At 40.2% G+C, this 17,526-nt stretch overlaps 1 protein-coding gene and 1 long non-coding RNA gene across 2 annotated transcripts in view; one reads left to right on the top strand and one right to left on the bottom strand.

Moving 5' to 3' along the window:
* The window catches only part of PLPPR4 (phospholipid phosphatase related 4), a 40,202-nt gene extending 32,383 nt beyond the window's left edge, over positions 1 to 7,819 (bottom strand). Inside the window, exon 1 of the mRNA XM_039869550.1 lies at positions 7,462 to 7,819. Coding sequence (XP_039725484.1) covers positions 7,462 to 7,539 — 78 coding nt within the window. The 5' untranslated portion in view covers positions 7,540 to 7,819. The remainder of the gene's footprint in view (positions 1 to 7,461) is intronic.
* LOC120607828 (uncharacterized) overlaps positions 1 to 14,672 on the top strand; it is a 270,547-nt gene extending 255,875 nt beyond the window's left edge. The window contains exons 7-8 of the long non-coding RNA XR_005654245.1: positions 10,473 to 10,547; positions 14,231 to 14,672. This is a non-coding gene — a long non-coding RNA (uncharacterized LOC120607828). The remainder of the gene's footprint in view (positions 1 to 10,472; positions 10,548 to 14,230) is intronic.
* The last annotated feature ends 2,854 nt before the right edge of the window (positions 14,673 to 17,526 follow it).

Below are 17,526 nucleotides of genomic sequence, written 5' to 3'. Positions count from 1 at the left end.
TTGTGTCAAAATTAGCATTTCTGTCTTTGGCTTCTACATTCCAAAATCCACTTGACCATGAGGAAATTACCCCATTCCATAGTTATCTGAAAGTACACTTCTCAGTTAATTAATTCTAGAAGAAACTAGAGAAAGCTGAAATGTTCATAATTAGACACTTCACACTTTGAATACAAACATTCTTTTTCTTGTGGCCAACATGGGAGAATAGCACTACTTGGATTTCAGACAAGTTCTTGGACCTCCCTGAGTCTCTGTTAAACAGTATTAACATCTACTCTTCAGTTGTCTTTAAAGAATCAAATGAGATAATGTATGTGAGGAAAATACATTAAACTGTAACAAAAAATTCAAAGTTATTTTGTTACCAATGATGTAAATTATGTTCCTCCGCCTCCCAATGTTTCCTGTTTCCTATACTTACTGTCTGTCAGAGACCTCATGTCAGGAGAAAAAATTGTGAAATGATAGGTGGGCAATTAGGCAACAAGAGAGAAAAATATCACTTCCAATCTTATGATCTTTAGCTGTATCCATGCTTTTCAATGAACCTAGCAATTTGGAAAAATAGAAGGTTCATTCATAATAGCTTTAACATGTTGTTTAATGTGATGTGTACCGCAGGTATTTAGATAGAACTTTCAAACAGCTAGCACAATTTGTTCGCACGTAGAATTAGAATGACCTGTATTCTGAGTGTTGTAATCCAGGGGGAAACTTTCTAATATAAAGAATTCCAGAAATAGTAATAATTAGAAATGAGCACTAGAATAGGAGTCTGGAGACTTAGGTTCTATTCCTGATCTGACATTAACCATAATGTGCATTAAGGTAACTCAGTTAACCTTTTCAAGCCATAATTTGCTCATTTGTGATAGAAGAAAGAATCAAACCAGATGTTCTTGTAGTATATGATTTTATTAAGCTAATTCTGTAATGAGACATTTCCTCACTTTTTTTTTTTAAAGAGAGGTTGCTTGAAAAAATATACATCGCTAAGAGGAAATCTGTTGTAATATTTGTAATACATTCCCAACATAAACAGTAATAATTGTGCCCCACATGCTTTTTATTAAACAAGCCAGCCTAAAACAACCCAAATACCTAAAGGAGTCTCCACGGTTTGCTCATAGATTGGGTCCCCATTACCCACCCTTACATGCATTCACTCATATCTTTTATTTTCTCATGCTTTTTCTCCTAATCCTGCTTGGCTTGGCACCTCTCTCTTTCTATTATCTCTTTAGGATTATTTTCTCCACTCTATCTTTCTCATAAACTGTAGATTCTCCTTTCCTAAATTTTACTTCAGTTCCAACTCTTCTCTCTCACTCCACCCATAGCTCCTCATTCAGTCTCCACAGAAGACTCATGGGTACCATTTGGGCTTGCCCAAAGGACACACCTTTTTAGGTAGATAGTCATTGTGCCATCTACACATCCATGTCAGAATACTTTAAGGAGAGGATAGCACTAACGAAGCCAAATTCAGTAGCCGAATGAAGAGAAAGATCTCTATTCCACAACTCAGATGGAGCCCCAACCAGACTTCTTCCAAGTACATCCCTTCAGATACCACGGAGCTAACCTAGCCATGGCAGAGGCAGCTCTCCCCATCCACATCATCATTAAGTTTGGCATTATTATTAGAAGCCTGTGCGAGGTGGGGTGGTGTGATGGCAACGCAAGAGCGAGATGGACAAGCACTCAAACAAGTCCTGCCTCCTTCACTTAATTGCCGTGTGTCCCCAGAAAGCTATTTAGCTCTCTCGCTACAATTTGCTGATTAAAAATATAAAGATAATAATACCTTCTTGGTACTACCTTAATATAATATTAATACTACCTTCTAGAGTAGTTCTCAGGATTAAAGAAAATGTATGCCCAGAGTCATTCACATACGGGAGGCTTGAAATGGACTATTCTTTTTCGATTACTATTATTATCATTGTAATTGTTATTAATCTCCCTTCGAGGTTGGTAGAAGCCAGTATTTATCTTTTCCTGTTAGAGAAAAGTAGGACAAAGAATATTTTGAGTGACTTGGCTATTGAGACACAGTAGGACAATAATGGTGCCTAGGAATAATATCAAATTCCCCAGTAGCAGACTCTGTGTTCAGTGTTTGGTCCTGGTATTTGTGGAAATGTTCTCATTTAGTCTCTCTAAAACTTAGAATCTATTATCTTCTCTATTTCCTTTTTCTTTTTCATCAAAGGACTTTGCAACTTTAAAAGAGGAAGAAAGATTTGTCAGTTCATCTCTACTGACAGGGTTTGGAGTACTTTAAGCAGACTATCTCTCTATGCCATCTAGAACAGTGAAAAAATGTACAGCTACAATTTTGGTATGTGCTATGCAGAAATGTTAGGATTTTGTACTTTCAACTGATGCTAAGGTTTATATAAAAATAAATAAGGTAGCTATATTTCCTAGCAAGATCAAATGAGTTACGTAGTTTTCGCATTAGAACACGAGCTAGAACAGAAATTTTGTGAATTAATATTGGCTCATTAAGGATCTGTGGGCACTGTCCAGTGGGAAGAACACAAAAATTGTTTTAAGGTTTTGTCAAGAAACCACACTGTCAAAACATGATGTTCAGATTGAACATCCCTCGGTATCTTTGCTCAAACAAGGCTTTTTGGGCTTCTCCAGGTAGGACGGCAAAAGGGAAACAATGGTTGCTACTCCTGAACACACTGTCTACATACTGACCTTGGAGTCATCCACCTGTATTAATAAAACCCCAAAGCACATCCATTAAGTACAACATTTAAATTAGTAAATACTTTCTGTATAATTTCAAGTTTGTTGTGTTTAAAATATTCTGAATCAGTAATACTTCCGATGCTGTTATGCTCACTGGAGAGGGATGACATTCTTACCCACTCTGTGTTTGTGCATGCCTGTGTGCAGGTGCGTGTGTGTGTGTGTGTATAAAAAGCAAGAAATTTCAGACTACAAAAATATCTTTGCATGTAGGTCAGACATAGCTCTTTTATCTCCATAAAGTCAACATCAGATTAGTAATAAAAATGTATGTCATAAAGCAGAATGTTTAAATGAAAAGACTCTCTCTCCCATTTATTTATTAAAAATTTATATCTTTTTGACTTAAAATCTAATTTTTCTTTTGTTTATATTATGTACTGAATCAATATGAACTCCGATCTTTGAACAGGATGACTGAGAACAAAACAGTCCAAGCACAGGTGGGACCATTATAATGCTTTGCATGAAGGAAATGCATGTCGGCCCACAGACAACCAGCCTGATCACATAATACCGGGTTAGTAAGTACTCAGTCTAGGTGTGCTGCCAGCTGCAGTTGCCACTGTAAGTGATATAGCCTTCACTTGGAGAGCATTTTGGAACTTTAAAGGCAAGATAAACCTTTTCTTCAGTGGAACATTCCTTTTTACCTGCTTTTCTGTTTAACCTGATAAGGCCTTGAATGTGCTTGTTTTGAAAATTCCTTTCGTCCCTTGACCTTTCTTTTCCCAAGTTGAACAATACAAAGTAGACTTATCAAACTTGTTTGCAAAGTAAAGTACCATACTGGAAACCAGGTGTTTTTCAAATCACCATGTAATATTGATAGATTTAATTACTGTCAACCATAAACTTATCAGCAGTCAATTGGCAGCAAAAACCAAAGATATAGGAAAAATTAATTATATCTATTAACTTAATGTTTGCTTAATGTCAAGTTTGGTGGTGAACTAAGACGAGATTACTTGATTTTAACAGCTGAACACCTCAGCTACATGTCCACAGGAATATAATTAGAGAGACCCTGACACTCTGCAAATGGGCTGTCAGCATCCCCATTCTCTCCCTACACCTAGTCATGGGGACATGTTGAGGGAACGCTAGGTGCTAACTAGTGAGCCGGTGGGAGAGTATACACTGTTCACCAAGTCTTTGGGCTTATAGGGGCCCCATGGAGGAGAAACTCAGCTGAGGAAGCTGGCTTGTTGTCAGGCAAAACCGTATCACCTTGTCAACGTGCTCTCACTTAGACTTTTTACCAGTGGGAAACCATAGGAAGTAACTTTGCCTATTTGAATATTCTTTCAACATGTTGAGAGACAGTTATTGCGTTGGTTAAGAGCATGCGCTCTGAGTGAATACATGGCTCTGACTCTGACCTTGCTTTGGAAACCCTGGCAAGTTGACATCTATTAGTTTCAGTTTCTTCTTCAAAATATGGATTCTTAATGAGAATCTCTGAAGATTCAGAGATCTGGTGCATGTAAAGTATTTAGTTTTATTCTTAGTGCATATTCGGTGCTTCATAAATGATTTCCATTATTATTGTGCAAATTATAAATAGCACTCAGCTATTTACTCTCCCCATTCAGCTCCATTAAGATAGGTCAATTTCAGGCGAACTCTGGAACCCAAATCGCTTGAGAAATTAGGAGAGGAGGGGGCTTCTTCTGAACCATGGGAACTTCCAAGCCAGATCTTGTCAGGACACGCTCCCTTAAGGCCAGCCCAGAAGTAAAATAATCCATTCAGGTCAAGGGCAGTTATGAGAGAGAAAAGGAACTGACACATCTTGAGTGCCTACTCTATCTCAGGAGTGATGTTTGGGGTTTTTATGCTTTCACCTCATAATATATTCTAAGATGTGGGTGTTACAATTTCTTTTATATATGTATATTCATATTATATCATATAATTTCTATTACATATGCAGAAACTGAGGATGAGAGAAGTAACTTGGCCAGAATTATCCACATAGTATCTGGCATAAGTGGTGTATGAACCAGGTCAATCTGTCTGTAAGGCCCTGGCCGTTCTCAGTAGACCGTGAGGCCATTTTTCTGCCATAATTCAGTCTAACCTGATTTGAGCACTCTCTAGTCTGAATGAAAGTTGACCCTCTGTTTCCTGGTTAAAGTTTCTTCACATCTCATACTTATCATGAATAGCAATTTAAAGTATCTATGATGTCACTGACTTGAGACTCAGAGACTGTTTTCTCCTCAAAATCTAGTCCTTTTTGCCTCATTTTGTTACTTAAATTTGTGTCTGAAGTAACAACAAAGGCTTGACATATCTGCTCTGGGCTGATATGTGATGGAAGATTCACTTTTCCGTTTTAATTGCTAAGGTCTTGGAAAACTATGTCGTAAAATGTCATTATTCCCTAGCATCTTACTGATGTGTTAATTCATGTTATATTTATTCATCCTCCAAAGGATTCATTCTCACCGCCTTCAAAATGAGTCATTCCAAAGGAGTTTATAGCGCATCTTGCCAACTCCCTAAATAACTGGCATACTAATGTCCTCTCCCATTGTTTTCTACAGGATCTTGCATTTAACTTTCAGGGAGATAACTTGCAATCCAGTTTTGTGGGTCTTCCTTTAAAGTCTGTTATCCCCAAGATGTAATGTCATAAATGCTCATTCGAACTCCATGAATTGTCTTCAAGTAATTATTTTATAGCTTATCCCAGTAAGGAGTTCATAGAGGGTATCTGACTGGGTCAAAGTGAATGGAATGGTTTTGGACTATTCCCACTCAGGGAAAAGAAGTAACATTAGTGGCATGTTTGTTCCCAGACATGCGTTTCAAATGCATTATGAGAAATTTTTACTTTTAAAATTCAAGATTAAGGGACATGTACTCCCGTTAAAGGTACCGCAAAAGTGCACACACTGCTTCATTAAAGGTACATCCTTAATTCTCCAGTTGCATCCTCTTTCAGGAAAATATTTTCCTCGAAGCCGTATGGCTGCAATCCATACATAGTCAGCTTCTAGCTGACCTCAGGTATGCCTCATCCTGGAGGTGGAACCCAGCAAGAAACTGATTTCTCCGAGACAGATATGATAGATCCAGATATGAATGGAAGTGCTTTAGTGCAAAACCACAATAGATTAGCAATGTGACATACGGCCTGACAGGATTTAGGTTGAAGGCAGGTATCCTATCTTTCTATTCTTTTACCCTTTTCATAGAATCTTCTGCTACTCACATTTTTCCCGAGAAAACTCTTTCTTACCTTTCAGCAAAATTACCTGAACAATGGCTTCAGAATATCTTGTGGAAAGAGGAAGGGCAAAAATAAATGAACCTATTAAATACTTTAAATAAACAGGATAATATCTTTTCTTTTCTATGAGTCATGGATGAAGGAGTCAGCCATCATTTCTCTGAGACTTATGCAAGTCACATACATCTCCCTTAAAATTGAAACTATTTTAAAAATTTGTGACTCCTAAGAGAAATTTACAAATCTACTGTTAGCTATGAGGACAATATGACTATGTCCCTTCCCCCAAGTTTCAAGGCAGTGACTATCCCTCAACACAGATAAGCCTCACAATCAACAAATACAGAATCTACTCTCTGTACTTGGAAGTGCTAAGCCTCCATATTTGGCTGAAAAGACGGCCAAGGAGGGATATTTATAATTCAGCAAGTCTTATTCTCTATGCAATCCAGGCTCTAATTACGTGGAACATAGTTTCATGCTCAAAACCATCTGATTTCACTAAACCTATCCAATACATTTATTTTCTACCTATGATTTAATAAACCTCTTGCTTAAAAATGTCTTCCTAACATAATGTACCACAGTGCATGGAATCACTGTACCTGTCAATCTTTATAACCCTCCCATAAATTGTTCCTCCCTTAAATACTGCATTTTGGTAAATTAGAGGTTCATTATGAATACATGCAGGTTAATTGCTTATCTGTAATACTGCTCAGCACAGAATAAGTGCACATATACAAAACATGTAAAATCAGATGATGTCACTTATTTTATGTACGGATATGTATATATACATGTATGTATACATGCATGTATGTATGTGTGTATATACATAATTGTTTGTTAATCATGGAAAAGGGCCAATAGATTGAAGCATAGAGATGTGGACTCAATTTTAGAAGCAAATGTGAGCACCATGGTAATTCTAATGAGAGGGATTTAATTTTTTTTTTTTGTAATAAAGCAATCAATATTCCTAATACTATATAAACATCCCCAGCCCTCATATAACCCCGGGCATGGATGGCTGCGTGCTTTTGAATTCTTAATAAATGCTCACAAAATTCGAGATACATTCTCGCAGATTGAAGACACAAATCCCGAAATATCGGCATCATGGCCCCTCTGGGCCACGGACGCTCTGCACAGAGGCACGACAGGAGGGCCGGGGAACGAGCCCCGCACTCACTCACACAGGTATCCTTCCCTGCAGGCCACCCGGCAGCGACACCGCTAGTGGTAGTCACCCCGGGCTGGCAGGCACTCCCAGGCACACTCGGGGGAGCTCCCGAGAACGCTGGGGAAGGGGGAGAGCTGGGCATTCGGGGACAGCGGCGCGCACCCTGGCACGGACTCCGAGCCTCCGACATCGTCCAGGACCCGAATCCGCTCCGGAGCTGCCCGGAGGATCTGCATTATGCCAAGGCGCTGGGCCAACTCACCTCGACAAAATAAAAGCAGGGCAGGAGGGTGACGCTGTCCTTGATCACTTTGCCCTTTGGCCTCTCCTTCGCCGACATCCCGGCCGCCTGCCCGTGTGCGCGTCCTCCCCTGAGCGAGGTGTGCACCGCGCAGCCGAGGCGAGCTGCCTCCTCCAGCCGCAAGTGCCCGGCGCCGCTGATGTCACATTCCCCGCGGGCACCGCTGGAACCAGCGCGCTGCGTGCAGCGCCCCCGCCTCCGCCCGCCCCTCTTTGCAGCAACCCAGCGGCTCTCGCAGCCCGCAGGTCCTCTTCCTCCCTACTCTAATTTTCTCCGCGCAGAGACGTCCAGCTCCCTCCTCCAAACTGTTGCTGCAATGGCTTCCCCTCCCCGCCAACCTTCCTCTGCTCTCCACCGCCCCTGCGAGGCTTCGGGGCTGTCGGAACTTGACGTCAAGAATCGCAAAAGGGGGACGCAACCCTGGGTTCTGCAGCAGTGAGCCCTAGGTGCTCAGGTGCCCACGCGCCCCTGGGAAGTCTCCTGGTCACTCTAGGAACCCAACTTCAGGACTACTGGAGAACAGAAGCTAGCCCCTGCGCCCTGACCAACAGTGTGAAAACAAACCTCCACCTGCGTTTTAATTTAAAACTTGAATCCCGTATTGAAAAGTAGGCCGTGGTGGGAACTCATTTAGAGCTGGCTGCTATCCAGGAACGACGGCCCCTTCTGAGGATTCTCTGCCTAGAGGACTCCCCGGCAGAGTCCTGCAACACACATGCACCCGCCATCTGGGCATGGTGAGGGCCCCCTGCATCAAGGAGGCAGATGTGTAGGATCTTCATTGAGCCCCAAGGCGAGGTTGTGTTCTGACCTCATCCTCACACCCCCAGAACGTCAGTCTTACAGTTACAACCGCAAAAGGCAGTACTTACACGTAAATAACCTGAACAAAGTCCTTCACCTTTGGAGCAGTGTGCATGGCCAATCTCAACTTTGTGATAATTTTGGCAACCCAAAAGTGGAGAAAAACACCCAGCAAACATAAAACAGTTTATTATACTAATAAAGGTAACACCCTTCCATTATCATATGCCTCATGCCATTTTCAGCTTCTCCAAAATCTCTATTTCAAGCCAATGACAGTCGATTCCCACCCCCACTTTCAGCTCATTTCTTTACTTGCTACACTGTCCTAGTCAGCCCCCGCTGCTGTAACAAAATACCATGGACTGGGTGGTTTAAACTGCAGACATTTGTTTCACACTGTTCAGGAGGCTGGAAGCCTGAGATCAGGCCAGATAGTGGGGAGGGTTCTCCCTGTATCTTCGGATGCTGGGGAAAGAGACCTCTCTTTCTGATGTCTTCTGATGAGGGCACTAATCTCATCATGAAGAGCCACCCTCATGACCTCATCTAAACCTAATTATCTCTCAAGGGACCCTACCCCAAATGATCACTTGGGATGTCAACATATGAATTGGAGGTAGGGGACACAAACATTCAGTCCCTAACATACTCCAATAGGTCTTTGGCAGCCTGGGGACATTCTGATCCACCAACGCCCACATTTCACTTCCACAGCCACCTCATGCCCTCACTTTCTTCCATCAGGGTGGGCTTCCAGAGTCTGGCAGTATAATTCTTCATTTCCCCTCCCTATTTACTATACTCACTTGGCAAAATCCCAGCCACCGTTAAACCCAATTCTCTGCCCTTACCAGAATAACTTAAAGTGGCTGGAGAAAAACACACAGCTATGCGGTCTTGTCTTACCTGAGACACAGACCACAAACTTCAGATAGGCCCCACTAGCTCACAATCCTCGTATTTTTCCATAGTCTGTTCACCTTCTGACTCTCCTAGGACCAACTCACACCTTCTCCTCTATCTTCAAATCTCGTCATTCTCAGGTCATTCAACTCTTATTTCACCATCCACACCACAGCTACCTCCTTTTCTCACTTGAACTGGCACAGTGGCCTCCTGTCTTACCAGGTTCAAACATTGCTACCCTTGTAACCTACAAACCATTCCCTAGACAGCAGCCAAAATGATCTTCTGAAAAGTAAATCCAATTATGTCATTCCTCTGCTCAAACCCTCCAAGTGCTCTTTGTCACATTCAGGAGAAAATTGGAAATCCCCACCAATTCCTCAAAGCCCCACCCAAGGGCCCTGCCCCATCCATGGGCCTCATTCACTTTGTGCCTCAGTGGTCTGACAATCCCAGTCTAGTTTTTTGCTGCCTTTTACACTTACTGTTCCTTTGTCCAGAAAGACTGTTCTGCCAACACTGCATGGCTTAACCTCTTACTTAAGCCATTGCTTCATACCATTGCTCAAATTTAACTCTCCAGGGAAGGTTTCTTTGACCATTCACGCTATCAGAGTAGCACGGCCACCATCACTCTTTATTCTTTCCTGTTATCTTATTTTTTTTCATAGACTTATCACTATTTGTTAGCTTATCAAGTATTTCTTGGTCAGTTTTTTGCTGCCTTCCTTTCCCACTAGAATGTAACCTTTACAAGGTCAAGTATCGTATATCTAGTAACTGGAACTGTGCCTGGCACATAGTGGGTGTTCAGTAAATAGTTGTTGAAGAAATGAATGGATAAATTAAGTTAAATGATGCATATAAAATCATGCAATGTAGTTTCTTCCACATACTTAAATGTTCAATAAATGTTAGTTAATTCTGTTTGTTAATTATCATGTTATTAATCAGTAACTATATTTTTCATTACTACCAAAGTTACTTTGTGTGTGCATGTTTTCTTTTTTCAACTTTCTTATACTTTGACAGAATTTGCCATTCTTGAATGAGGTAAAAAAATAACTTGGAAAATTTCTGAATTTATCATCTTAGAAACTCAGCATTTCTATATAAAAGGGAGGTAAAATTAAGGCTAATACTATAGCTGCCTAATTTCTGCAAATATGTGATTAAATATCAGAGATGCATGCTGACTACACCTCAGTAATTCAGGAAATTACTGAAACATCAGAAAAATGCTCTCCTTTCTTCTCCAGATGGTCCAACCAGCTCGACCTGACCTCATAGTCTGGGACCAGAAAATGCCTCAGAATTCAAAGCCAGTTCCTATGGTAAATCTTTTATTCTTCCCTTGCCCAGATTTTTCTTCTGTTTCTCCCTCTTTAAAAAAATATATTCTTTTTCTCATTTAAAATTGTTTCACAAAACAAGCTACTTTATGCAATCTGCTAAGTACTAAACATAATGAAAGACATTGGGGTAACAGCTTGATGTATTTTTACCTACTTTAACTTGCAATGAACAAGGCAAATAATTTCCCTGTCTTATAGAAAGATTTTGTAGACAAGATTCAGAGATGGAAGTGATAGGTTGACTCAGAAGAGCATGAGATTTGGAGTCAGAAGACCTAAGTTCAAATGCAGCGTTTGTTACCTTTGAACTCTGCTCTGAGTCAGTAAGTACCTCCAGTTTCAAATTCCTGGAGATAAAATGAGAAAAGTATTGGTATCACCTGACAGCAACACTCGGTAGCTTAAATGTGACAATATACATAATGGACATCGGTAAAGTATCAATTCGATTCGTCCATTCATCTGTTCGTCCATTCATCTCTCCATCCATTCAACTTACAAATATTGATTGATCCCCTGCTGTATGAAAGGTACTTTTCTCACTGGATACCCACTGGATTAAAGGATAGATATGGTTCCTGCCCACACAGGACTCACAGTCTAATGCAAGTGGAGGGGAGAGACACAGACACTAAGTCATAACAATAACACGTGATGATCATAACACGTGATGATCACTATGGACAAGGCACTGTTAAAAATGCTTTGCACCTGTTATCTCATTTAATTCTCACAACCTCCTAAGGAACTGAGTACCATTGTGTCACATTTTTCAGTTAAAAAACTGAGCTCAGAGATGTTAGATATCGATTGCAAGTGCAACAACTGTAATTAGTGGAGCCGAGATTTTGAACCCAGTAGGTTGCTTCAAGCTCTGTGATCTTAAGGGATACACATATCGCCTCTCTTGAGAAACATCTTGTAATATACACTACTAAAGAAACGATGAGGTTGCAGGTGTGATTACTATGAGAAATGTCTTAGTATGGTGGCCCAGGAAGGCCTTAGAGGAGCTAACATGCAAACCACTTGTAGCACTGAAGCTACTAAACTAAAAAAATCTGCTCCATCCCACCTTCACCATGTAAATCTGCGCTTAGGCCAAGGGCAGAACTTGTACGTTGAACTTTGCTTCAGGCACGCTAGTTGCAGGTCCTCATAATAATGGTGGCATTAAAAACAATTTAATGTGCCTCACAGAACTTGAACATTTTTCAGTGAAAACTCTGTTCCAGTGCATTCAAATGAGAAACACTCCCACTGATAAAACAGCTCTCTGACAATTCGCAAGACAGAGTACTTCACGGCACAAATAACCTGGACAAAATATGCCTGAAAATGCATTTGACATTATCATTAAAACTGTCAGACTTCTGAGAAAAGAAAGCAGCAATTTCTTGTGTGCTGGTTTTGGGTGCCCAGCAATACAAACTCTTTTCTAGCTTCCTGGCAACTATTCATCCTCAGGATTTTTGTCTGACATTTATTGTTAAGGTTATAAAAAAGTGTATTTAATTTAGTAATGTCTTTCCCAGATATCGGCCTGCTCCACAGTATTTTGAGGAGACACTGTAAGATTTCATTTAGTTTTTCTTAGGTTTAAAAGAACTGAATACGCAGATATGGGAAATACCAAAAGTACTGAACTTCCCTGGAAGATGGGAAAGTTATGGTCTAGTTACTGCCTCGTCATTGACTAATTACGTGGTTGTGGGTAAGAACATTTACCGTAGGGATTTTTTTCCTCATGTAAAGATGGAGTTAGAATGGCGAAGTGGACATCTATCGTTTCTGTTTGACCAAGATTCATTATTCCTTCTCCTTCAGACAGTTTCTCAAATTTTCATGATGAGCTGTCAACCTCCCACAGTCAAACCTGGGCCTTTCTGATGTCTTCGTATAAAGGGGTTCAAACTCCACAGACCAAGTGGGAGGATGGCGAGCCCAATGTAAACAATTGCACTTTATCCCTAGGAATTTGAATCTTCAAGGGAGTGATACCAAGACAGAAAAGTCTTGATACTGAGTCATAGCAGAAGCAGAACAGCAATTAATGTCGGTTTTTCAATTCTCAGAACTGCTGTTGGTCCTTTCGTTTCAGAAGTCTGGCTTTTCTCCTTGCTTTTGTTTCTTTGCATATCTCCATATGTTTTCAAATTAACATATTCTCTCTCTCCCACTCGTTCTCCCTTACTTTCTCTCATTACTTTAGCCAGAGTCCATTTCTATGGCTGCAACCAAAAACATTTAACTAATACAAAGACACCATAAGACACTCCTTTGTTAAAGGATTAACTTAAGACCTTTTTTTTTTAAAAAAAAAAATGTAATTAGTTTTAAGTATACAGTACATTTGTTAGACATTTACATAGTTTATAAAACGATCCCCCTAATTGCTCCTTCTCTCCTCTGGTTTTCCACCTCGCCAATACATTAATGCTCACTGCATTCCCTGTGCTGTGCTCTGCATCCCCGTGACCATCTAGCAACCACTAATTTGTACTTCTTTAACTCTTCACCCCATCCTCCCAGCCCCCCAAATCTCCTTCCACTCTGTCCATCACCAAATTGTCCTCTATATTTGTCAGTTTTTGATTAGTTTGTTCTTTTTGTTTCTTAGATTCTGCATATAAGTGAAATCATATGGTATTTATCTTTCTCTGTCTTATTTCACTCAACATAAGAACCTCTAGGTCCATCCATGTCATTACAAATGGTAGGGTTTTATTTTTTCTTAATGGCTGAGTAATATTCCATTGCATATATGAACCATAACTTCTTTATCCAATCATCTGTTGATGGGCATTTAGGTTGCTTCTATATCTTGGCTATTGTAAATTGTGCTGCCATGACTATAGGGGTACATAGATCTTTACGAATTATTATTTCGTTTTCTTTGGATAAATACCCAGAAGTCAGAAGTGCAATTGCTGGGTCAAAAGGTATATCCATTTTTAATATTTTGAGAAACCTCCAGACTGTTTTTCATAGTGGCTGCACCAATTTGTATTTCCACCAACAGTGTATGAGAGTTCTCTTTTCTCCACATCGTCATTAACACTTGTTCATTGATTTATTGATGATAGCCATTTTGACAGGTGTCAGGTGATCTCTCATTGTGGTTTTAATTTGCATTTCTCTGATGATTAGTGCCCTTGAGCATCTTTTCATATGTCTGTTGGCCATCTGTATTTCCTCTTCAGAGAAGTATCTGTTCAGGTCCTCTGCCCATTTTTTAATTGGATTGTTTGTTTTGTTGTTGTTGAATTGTATGAGTTCTTTATATATTTTGAAGACCTTTATTAAAAATTTTTTTAAAAAATTGGTCCCCAAATTTACCTAATAGCATTATTCTTAATTGCATTTTACACTTTCCTACTGTTAGTAACTTTTGCCCACTGTGGTCCCCCATGATTCCCTGTGATTCCCTATGGGGACATGGTAGAAGCTGATTTACTTAATCCTAGTGGGCCCCATTTCACAGCAACACGGCTTTGTTCTGGGAGTAGTGGTTATCCCAAGAAATCTCGTAACAGTGACATAGTGAACAAAACAAGAAGTTACACTACAAAGCTTTGCTATTGGTGTGCATGGCATACCAATATGTGTTGGGAATGAGTTACAACTGGCCTGCAAAATATTTCTCTTCATGGGTGTGGCAGGGTCTGTGCAAGAACTTCAGCGCAGGCTACTTCTGATTGCAAGCATCCTGATTTGGGTAGAGCATCGTCTGAGCATGCCCAGAGGGCTGCAAACCAGAGGAACAAAAGAATGGTATCAGAACTTGCTGCTCCACCCCAGGACACTGAACATAGCCAAGAAGGAGCCCCACCACCTGGAAACCTGCTGGACATACCACCTGGACAGTCAGCTGCAGAACACGTTATTGCCCAAGGGGCACTGGGCACAGCCTCCATTGTGGCCCGTTGGGGGTAATGAGAGAGTGGAGAGACCCAGCAGCGCTCCTCATGGGTCCAGTTAAAGGCAGTAGCGAATAACTCTGTGCTATATCTCTTAATCTCGTCCACGCTGACCAATGTGTCTTTTACATGGTGTCCTAGTTAGCTCATATCAATTACTCGAAAAATGTAAGAACTTCATGCAAATGCGAGCATCATTTTTATTTCGAAACATTTGTTATACAATATTTAGTTGAATTTAAAGACATCCAAATTATCAGAAGAATTTAAACATTACTTTTGTCAATGAAAGCAGAGCTATGGATTCTTCTAATGTAATTTCAACGGTTGCTATATTTTCAATGATTGTAAAGCAATGATTTTAGAATTTTATCACCCACTTGTACAGACAAAGTTTCTCTTCCATGGTGACTATCAAGAATTTAAAGAGCTCGAAATTAAAATTTTGATCAGAAAATGTAGCCATTCCCTGTACAAAATATATTCATGGAAGTAAGCTTGAGTTTCTCATTAAAAAATTGAATAGATTTTATTTGGAAGTCTTATATTTAATGTATTTCCCTAGAACTCTATTTGTCTTCATGCTTACATACTATAAAAATGTAATTTTCCCCACCAAGTTTTATATAGCTGCTTTCGATGTCCTTTTAGTTTACCCTAGTGTGCTGTATTAATATACTATTTTATGTGTGAAAAGATTGAAAATACATGAACATAAATTGGCTATTTTTTTCCCCCTTCAGTGTCACACTGTACAAATGGTTTTCTACTATCTTATTGGTAAGTAAAAAAAATCAACTAATTAAAGTTTAAGATAGTCCCAACCACTCAATCTAAAAAATCTTTCCATTATCCCAGATTTATTCATGCCTTTCATCCCTGATATTAAAGTTTGCTCTATCATATTTGTTTCATCCCTATTTCCATTGGCATCAATTGAGGCCTGGTTTCCTGCAAAAAATGCTGTGGCTTCTAAGCTCTTCTGCCATACGACACCCTCTGGATAAGTGCCCCACTAGGCTCTCCTTGTCTCAGCTGAAAACCTGTTTCCCCCTCTGCAGAATGTGCCCTCTCTGATGAGCTTGTTTGAGCCATACTTGCACCATGTTCATTCTGCCTCTGTGCTTTCTCACATGCCGTTCCTCTCTCCTTGCATGCATTCGCATCTCACGTTTCTGAATTTTTCTTTGTGCTACTCCAGCTCTCAGTGACCTCTGAGCACCAGTAATCCTTGTTTTGCACTGCACCATCTAGCACTTGATTATGAACTGTTTTGTTTCATTTGATATATTCTTATACTCCCAACTATAGGAATGAATTGGGGGAATGACACATATGTTTATCCCCTACTTTTCATCTCCGCTGTCACCATTTTGTTTAATTCTTCATTATCTCTTTGATATTACAGTAACCTCCTGGATAATTTCCCTGGCTTCAAATCTTCCTTTTCTGATCAATTCTTTAATTCTGCACCAGGATAATTGTCCCTAAACACAATTTTTGATCATGCCACTCATTTGCTCAAAAATGCTTCGTGGTTCTCCATTGCCTAGAAAATTGTATTCAATCTCTAGTACGGCATTTGGGGCTTCCACGGTCCAGCCTTCATCTACCTTTCCATCTCACCTCCCATTCTGCCCTGTGCAGGCCCTACATCCAGACACCCCAGCCTATTTTGTATACCATGCTGCCCTACGTTGAAACCTTTTGTGTGCACTTCCTTTTCCCATTCTCAAAGTTTCAAACAAAAAGCAAGTTCCTAGTGAAGCTTCCTCAATCTTCCCCACCTCTGTGATCCTTTAGGACTTTCTTTGAACGTCATTTGTAGATCACATTACATTCTGCCTTGATCGCCTTTAGTTTTCCTCAAAGAAGCTTTGTTTCTTGGAAGTGTGAGCCACGTCTGACTCATCTTTCTTTTCTTTTTTTCTCTTGAATGCTTAGCATAGACTTTTGTATATAACAACAGTTCAATGAATATTTATTGAATAAGTAAATTCCATAATATGTACCCTCCTCTATGGTGGTTAGTATAACTTTGGAGTACATACTTATTAATTTAGGGTTTTATGGTTTATAATTCTGTAGGGATAAGCAATCTCTTTCTCTTTCCCAGTGCTTTGAGAACACTGATAACTTTCACAAGAAGTGTGAAAGGAGTCTGACACATGCAAATGAGAACCTATTTTAATTAACCCAGAATCACTCCTATTCGCTTAATTCTTCTGTAATTATCCACTGATTACATAGATTTTGTATAATAATTAGTCCAACATGAAAATTATGAGTATCTCTTATTGGTATGTTGAGAAGTGTATCAGTTTTTTAAAAAGCTAATGTCTTTATGAAAGAAAGAGAACCCTATTCTGACCCTTATTTTACTGGCTAAAAGCTAAATGAGACTCTCAAGGTGACCTAGGGTGGCCTAAACAAGAGGTCTCCTGGCCGGAGAAGACATAGAGACTCACAAGAGGAAGCTACTGGAAGGAAAGCTTCTGGTTTGGTAACCTCGACTCACAGTCACAGGGACCAAGAGGTGTTAAGGAAGGGCTAGCTCTGTAGGAATATGTAACTAAGGTGAGACGCCTTCTGGATTTGGCCCTGGCCTCGTGCCGTGCTTTGAGGAACAACAGATGGCCATGAGATTGGGAAATACGAGAACTGTAACCTGGTAATCCCAAAGTGAGATACTGCTGCAGCTTGTGCAAGGTTCCAAGTCACTAGAGAATCTCATCAGCCTTGGGAGAACTTGTGTTGGACTGCAGAGGACCAAAGGGTGGCAGCAAATGGAGCCAAAATGATGCAGAAAAAGAAAAGCTTTTGATTCTCTCTCTTCTAGCATTGGATATGGGCCGAACCCTTTGAGCAACAAGTTAGCCCCTGGGGTCCTCTGACTCTCTAGAGCAGGGGTTGGTGAACGACCAGCTCACAGGCCGAACCCACCCGGTTTTTATAACCGGTGTTACAGGAATACAACCACAACCACTTCTTTCTGTATTGTTTATGGCTACCTTGACAGTTCTGTAGCAATTAATAGC

This window comes from Pteropus medius, unplaced genomic scaffold (assembly GCF_902729225.1).
Source record: "Pteropus medius unplaced genomic scaffold, Ma_sr-lr_union100, whole genome shotgun sequence".
Lineage (NCBI taxonomy): Eukaryota > Metazoa > Chordata > Mammalia > Chiroptera > Pteropodidae > Pteropus > Pteropus medius.
Note: the sequence above shows the minus strand (reverse complement) of the source record. Positions and strands in the feature narration are given on the sequence as shown.